The 7210-nt window shown below is 51.4% G+C and overlaps 1 protein-coding gene across 11 annotated transcripts in view; it reads left to right on the forward strand.

Annotated features, from left to right (window-relative positions):
* The window catches only part of TRRAP (transformation/transcription domain associated protein), a 112466-nt gene extending 105753 nt beyond the window's left edge, over window positions 1-6713 (forward strand). For 9 of the 11 annotated variants that reach the window (XM_028500108.2, XM_028500114.2, XM_028500112.2 and 6 more), the window contains 3 exons: window positions 3461-3664; window positions 3749-3943; window positions 5690-6701. In XM_028500108.2, coding sequence (XP_028355909.1) covers window positions 3461-3664; window positions 3749-3943; window positions 5690-5974 — 684 coding nt within the window. In that variant the 3' untranslated portion in view covers window positions 5975-6701. Of the gene's footprint in view, window positions 1-3460; window positions 3665-3748; window positions 3944-5689 lie in introns of all 11 variants that reach the window. The other 2 variants (XR_008619436.1, XM_024118908.2) reach the window with 2 other exon arrangements.
* The last annotated feature ends 497 nt before the right edge of the window (window positions 6714-7210 follow it).

The following is a 7210-nucleotide window of genomic DNA, read 5'->3' on the forward strand; positions in this document are numbered from 1 at the left end:
GGTAGAGTAATCTTGGTTGTAGGTTCTTCCCTTTCATCACTTTAAATATGTCATGCCACTCCCTTCTGGCTTGCAGAGTTTCTGCTGAGAAATCAGCTGTTAACCTTATGGGAGTTCCCTTGTATGTTATTTGTCGTTTTTCCCTTGCTGCTTTCAGTCATTTTTCATTGTCTTTAATTTTTGCCAATTTGATTACTATGTGTTTTGGTGTGTTCCTCCTTGAGCTTATCCTGTATGAGACTCTGCACTTCCTGGACTTGGGCGGCTATTTCCTTTCCCATGTTAGGGAAGTTTTCGACTATAATCTCTTCAAATATTTTCTCGGGTCCTTTCTCTCTCTCTTCTCCTTCTGGGACCCCTGTAATGCGAATATTGTTGCATTTAATGTTTTCCCAGAGGTCTCTTAGGCTGTCTTCATTTGTTTTCATTCTTTTTTCTTTATTCTGTTCCACAGCAGTGAATTCCACCATTCTGTCTTCCAGGTCACTTATCCATTCTTCTGCCTCAGTTATTCTGCTATTGATTCCTTCTAGTGTAGTTTTCATTTCAGGTATTCTATTGTTTATCTCTGTTTGTTTGTTCTTTAATTCTTCTAGGTCTTTGTTAAACATTTCTTGCATCTTCTCGATCTTTGCCTCCATTCTTTTTCCAAGGTCCTGGATCATCTTCACTGTCATTAGTCTGAATTCTTTCTCTGGAAGGTTGCATATCTCCACTTCATTTAGTTGTTTTTCTGAGGTTTTATCTTGTTCCTGCATCTGGTACATTGCCCTCTGCCTTCTCATCTTGTCTGTCTTTCTGTGAATGTGGTTTTTGTTCCACAGACTGCAGGATTGTAGTTCTTCTTGCTTCTGCTGTCTGCCCTCTGGTGGATGAGGCTATCTAAGAGGCTTGTGTAAGTTTCCTGATGGGAGGGACTGGTGGTGGGTAGAGCTGACTGTTGCTCTGGTGGGCAGAGCTCAGTAAAACTTTAATCTGCTTGACTGCTGATGGGTGGGGCTGGGTTCTTTCCCTGTTGGTTGTTTGGCCTGAGGTGACCCAACACTGGAGCCTACCCGGGGTCTTTGGTGGGGCTAATGGTGGACTCTGGGACGGCTCACGGCAAGGAGTACTTCCCAGAACTTCTGCTGCCAGTGTCCTTGTCCTCACTGTGAGCCACAGCCCCCCACCCCACCTCTGCAGGAGACCCTCCAACACTAGTAGGCAGGTCTGGTTCAGTCTCATATGGGATCACTGATCCTTCTCATGAGTCCTGATATGCACACTACTTTTTGTGTGCCCTCCAAGGGTGGAGTCTCTGTTTCCCCCAGTCCTGTTGAAGTCCTGCAGTCAGACGCCGCCAGCCTTCAATGTCTGATTCTCTGGGAATTCCTCCTCCCGTTGCTGGAACCCCAGGTTGGGAAGCCTGACGTGGGGCTCAGAACCTTCAGTCCAGTGGGTGGACTTCTGTGGTGTGAGTGTTCTCCAGTCTGTGAGTCACCCACCCAGCAGTTACGGGATTTGATTTTACTGTGATTGCACCCCTCCTACCGTCTCACTGTGGCTTCTCCCTTGTCTTTGGATGCGGGGTGTCTTTTCTGGTGAGTTCCAGTATCTTCCGGTCGATGAGCACACTACTTTGTGTGTGTCCTCCAAGAGTGGAGTCTCTGTTTCCCCCAGTCCTGTTGAAGTCCTGCAGTCAGACGCCGCCAGCCTTCAATGTCTGATTCTCTGGGAATTCCTCCTCCCGTTGCTGGAACCCCAGGTTGGGAAGCCTGACGTGGGGCTCAGAACCTTCACTCCAGTGGGTGGACTTCTGTGGTATAAGTGTTCTCCAGTCTGTGAGTCACCCACCCAGCAGTTACGGGATTTGATTTTACTGTGATTGCACCCCTCCTACCGTCTCACTGTGGCTTCTCCCTTGTCTTTGGATGCGGGGTGTCTTTTCTGGTGAGTTCCAGTGTCTTCCTGTCGGTGATCGTTCAGCAGTTAGTTGTGATTCCCTCTCACGAGAGGGAGTGAGAGCACGTCCTTCTACTCCGCCATCTTGAACCAATCACTTACAGAGGTTTTCTTAAATGCCTTGAATCAGTAAGTTTTCGGCCTTTTTTGAGGGCCCCTCTGTGTGTGTGTCTGTGTGTGTGTATGGGGGGTAGCTCACAACTCTGCCGTAGCCTTCACCGCCTGCTTGTGCAGAATCTCACTGTCGACCAGAAGTGAGAGCGTGGGCCTTCTGAGGTTTCTCACGAGCATGAGGCTGGCCTTCGGGGTTCCCGGGAGTGTGGTGGAGCTTTCCAAGGCCCCCACGTCGTCTCACTCCCCAGCTTGTCCCTGGTCTGGCCGCCTTCCTGTGTGCTCTGAGTTCAAACAGACAAGCCCAGTAAATGGGGGTTTTTTTCCAGAAGCTGCCGACAGGTCACCAGTGACCGTCCTCTGGGGATCAGGCCTTTCTGGGCTCACCACACTGATTCTGCCCACTCCAGTGGCTGTTAGCCTGCTTGTTTTTACAGCTGCCGAGGATGCAAGGCTGTTGGTTTTCAGGGCCACTGTGGAGCTGGGGAGGAAGGGATGGGAATAGGACAGTTAAACTGCCACGAAGCTCACCGTTCTCACCAAGATTCAGCCTTCTTTTTCTTGAATAAAAGTTGCTCAGATTGTTGCAAACCTTTAATTTCCAGAATTCTGGAGAAGTTTGTGTTGATGGTTTTTGCCAGCGTTCTCATTGCATTTATGGAGCAGTAGATATTGGAAGTCCTCAGTCTGCCATCTCAGAAGGGCTTCTTTCCATTTTGCTGATGAAACGAACAGAAACAATGCGTGATTGGAAGTCTGCATGGCTCTTGGTTGCTCACGGCCTGCGTACTAGTGGTTATTCAGAGCACATGGGTGTGACTTAGCCCAGAAGAGACCTGTATACCTTTACCAGTTGGTCTAACAGGAGCCATATTAACTCAACGAACTCTTTTTTGAGACCATCTCTAAATATGTGATGTTTGAAACAGTATTGTGAGTCTTCCAGTGCAGAATTCAGTTTAAAGTGTTGTGTAACATCTAATTTCATTTTAAGACTAGCTCCTTCAGTTTATAAAACTTTTGTCTTTAATGTTCTTGGTTACGAAGTATCCAACTATTCTTTTGATCTTCTGTTCATCGGCCTGGTATATTCTGTAGTTGGTGAGTTGTAGTATTCAGCTAATTACCTAAATTCTTGGTGAAACAGGTCATTACACATCATGCAGCTGAGGCTTTTATTCACAGAGCTCCATCGTTGCTTCGGGCATAAGACATGGAACCTTGGCGGGAAATTGACCAATTTTGTGCATCCTCGTGATGAGGCAAATGACACTGCATATGCCTTTGTCAGCAGAGTTCACTCAGGTGGTGCTCAGCAAGAAGGAAATTACAATATGAGAGTTTTCTTTTTGAAGGAAAAAAATAAGTGAATTAGCTGGAAGAGTCACGGAGGGATGTGTCATTTCAGGTCCTTCGAGACATCCTCAAGGAAGTTCAGAGCAACATGGTGCCGCGCAGCATGCTTAAGGAGTGGGCCCTGCACACCTTCCCCAACGCCACCGACTACTGGACCTTCCGGAAGATGTTCACCATCCAGCTTGCGCTCATCGGCTTTGCGGAGTTCGTCTTGCATCTCAATAGACTCAACCCCGAGATGCTGCAGGTCGCTCAGGTAACCTGATGTGAGCAGCCAGCCCTCCTGTAGACTCTGCATCCTCCTGTTTACGTTTCTAAAGCGTCTCCTTCTGAACTTCAGGACACCGGCAAGCTGAACGTGGCCTACTTTCGATTTGATATAAACGATGCAACCGGAGACTTAGATGCCAACCGTCCTGTCCCTTTTCGCCTCACACCCAACATTTCTGAGTTTCTGACCACCATCGGTGTCTCTGGCCCGTTGACTGCATCCATGATCGCCGTCGCCCGGTGCTTCGCCCAGCCCAACTTCAAGGTAGGTAAGGGGTCGTCCTGTGAGGAGCACAGACTGGGTAACTCTGCACGTGGTGGGCTCACAGGAGCCCCTGATCTGCAGACAAGGCGGAGGCGGGAAGAGCTGTTGCTGCTGTGCGTTGACAGTGCATTCACTAGGGAGAAGGGGTTTAAAATGTTCTCTGTCCATGAGCGTTTAGGATGCCGAACCCGGTTTACAAAGAGCAATCTAGAAGCCTCTACTGGATAATTTCCCCAGCTACTACCTCTGGGTGTCGGTTTGGTTTACTCCATTTTATAGCTGCCTTCAGTTTCTCATTTTGCAAACCTTTCTGCTTAAGAGGGCAGGTGTGTCCGTGTTGGATGGCGCCGGTCTTACTGGGGCTACAGTGACGGGCCCTAAACAGACGTGACACGTGAGGCAAATAGTGAACCCCCGTGAGATGCCACGTGGCAGATGCCCTTGGCCACGCCGGGGCTGTGACACTCTGCACCCGGCACTGTGCTCGGGGAGGAAAGACAGGGATTCAAATCCGGTTCATTCTCACCCTGATCCTGTCTCTCCACAGCTGGGGCCGGAACACGATGTACTTTTATTTTTTCTGTTAATTTCTGAGACCAGCTGTACTGCTGTTTGTTTGTTTGTTGTTTTCCGAGATAAGCAGTTTGTGTCTAGAGAAGGCTTCAGACACCGGTTGCTTTCACAAGACACTTACATAGAACAGGTTTTACATTACGGAATAATCTCTGAACTGTGAACCAGAACCTTGTGCTCTTTTTCATCTTCGGTTGCACATGCCCATCAGTGTGGGCTGCTGTTGTGGGATATAGCGATGAGCTGTTATGAACACGAGGGAGAACACAGAGCCCTACGGTTCCTTCTTGAGAAAGGAGTCTGCTCTAACGCAGGGAACGGCAGTGCCCTTTTATCCACTTTGGCTTAAGGCTTGAAATACGAAGTTCTCGTTTGTTTCCAGAACAACTGTTTCTATGCAATCAGGGTAATCCTTAGAGTGGCATTTAATTGAAAACTTTAGAAAGAGTGAAGAAGGCCCTCTGTATATTAAAGACCTGTTACGACTTGGAAAAACACCGGGAGTTCTGCACAGTCTGAGCTGGTGTAGACGGGAGGGAACTGGGCCTTCTCCAAACTCTGGGCCCAAATGTAGTGACTGCCTTTACGTTAGGCTAATAGAGAGACCACGCTGTGTGGGAGTCTCTTTTAAACACACATTCTGTTGGGGCCAGGTAACACAGAATAAAACCCTCAGCCTGTCAGTCGAAGTTACTTTTGAGCAGCCCTGGTGCCTCACCGAAGCTCCCGCGTCCTTTGATGGTGACGATGGGCTGAGGTCCCACGTTGTGGTTCAGGAGGACCTGCGCACGGTGTGTCTGTCGTGGGCACGCCATCTTGTCGGTGATGTCAGTGCCACCGCTGGCCTCTGGGTCCCCGGCCCTTCTCCTCCAGTCCCCTCCCCCGGTGCTCCTCACCTTCCTGCTGCGGCCACCACCTCCCTCCCTGTGGGCCCAGGGGGAGCGGCAGCTGCCGGCCCCTCCCTCCCTCCCCCTCCCTCTTTCTTCAGCTTAGAATCCACCGGTGTCATCACGCGTGTCTGGCTGTGGTGGCCCCACCAGCGTGCCTGTGGCGCCTGGCCCCGGGTGCTGAGGCTGGTGGCCCATCGGCCGCCGTGGCTGAGCCCCTCACTGGGGAGCCGCCCTCGGGGCTGTTGTTGGTTAGGCGCGGACCGCTCTGTCCTCGCCCCCCCAGGTGGACGGCATCCTGAGAACCGTGCTTCGCGACGAGGTCATTGCTTGGCACAAGAAGACGCAGGAGGACACGTCATCCCCTCTGTCGGCCGCCGGGCAGCCCGAGAGCATGGACAGCCAGCAGCTGGTCTCCCTCGTGCAGAAGGCCGTCACGGCCATCGTGACCCGCCTGCACAACCTTGCCCAGTTCGAGGGCGGGGAGAGCAAAGTGAACACCCTGGTGGCCGCCGCCAACAGCCTGGACAACCTGTGCCGCATGGACCCCGCCTGGCACCCCTGGCTGTGAGCTCGGCCGCGGTTGGCCGCGAGGGCGCTTGTTCCCCCGATGGTTGGAGGGGGATGAGCCTCAGGAAGGTGAGGCCATTCGAGGTGGGAGCTGAGACGTACCCACAGCTTTTAAAGTAACCTTTAAAGAAGCCAGGATTCCCTGGTGTGGGATTTGTGAATTCTTTTTTATTGAGTTCCTCCCTCTGTGTGAATGTACAGATTGAACTGTAGAAAACGTTTCTGTGTCGTCATTTTTAACTTTCAGAAGTTACACCTCCCAGGAGCTTCATGCTTTTGTACAGAACTTTGTAACAAGTGTACAGAAAACCCACTTCGTGAGAGAACAGGAAATTATGAACAAACTGTGTTGGATTTTCTCTGAGCACAAACTTTTACGCTGTACGTAGCCAGCCTTGGGAGCCTCACTGAGCAGCCGGCTGGATGGATGAGGCCCGGGGCCCCAGGGGCCGCGCACTCCCCCTGCGTGCGGGGTCGGATTCCTCTCGGGAAACAGAACTGCAGAGCTGGCGGCGAACCTTCTTTTACAGGCTGGCTCTTTGGGTGTCTTCTAGACATTTGCTGTCACTGTACTTGGAACAAAGCAACCCTTTTTCCTTCTTAATTTAGAAAGAAGCAACGAAGGTTTGTTCGTTAACTCCAGTCTGTTATGTTCACATTTTTATAAGTATGAGCCTTGAGAATGTTCTATCTGAATTTGTACAGTGTGATTTTTTTAGAATAAATATTTTATAAAAGGATGAGTTGTTTCTGTGAGGTGTTCCCTCGGCCCCCCGGCCAGCGCGGCCTGCGCCCCAGTGTGGCTCCACGGTGACGGGCACGGCGTCCAGGCAGGGTCTCGGCCGGGACCTGGGTCTCAACCACTCGGCATGTGCTGTGATGCTGACCAGAAGTGCTGGTCCTGACTGGTGGCGTCAGAGATGCCCAGGGATCTGGTCCCTTCCAGCTGTGTTCACGTGTTTCAGGGCTGCTGCTGTGTAACCTGTGTGCGAAGGGGAGACGCCCAGAGGCCTCATCCCGGACCTGCGTCCCCGGCGGGGCTGTTCCCGGTGCCTGGAGCCCCACTCCTCGCCCTCAGCTCCACCAGCTTATCATCCTGCAGCCCCTCCATCAGCACCTCAGGTACGGAGTGAACCAAGCAGCAGAGCCCTGCCCTGGAAGACATTGAAGGGACGGCTCCCCAGCACAGGACGTACTGTCGGCAGGACGAGGAACTGAGGCAGGACGGAGGAAGGGG

This window comes from Physeter macrocephalus, chromosome 14, assembly GCF_002837175.3.
Source record: "Physeter macrocephalus isolate SW-GA chromosome 14, ASM283717v5, whole genome shotgun sequence".
Taxonomy (NCBI): domain Eukaryota; kingdom Metazoa; phylum Chordata; class Mammalia; order Artiodactyla; family Physeteridae; genus Physeter; species Physeter macrocephalus.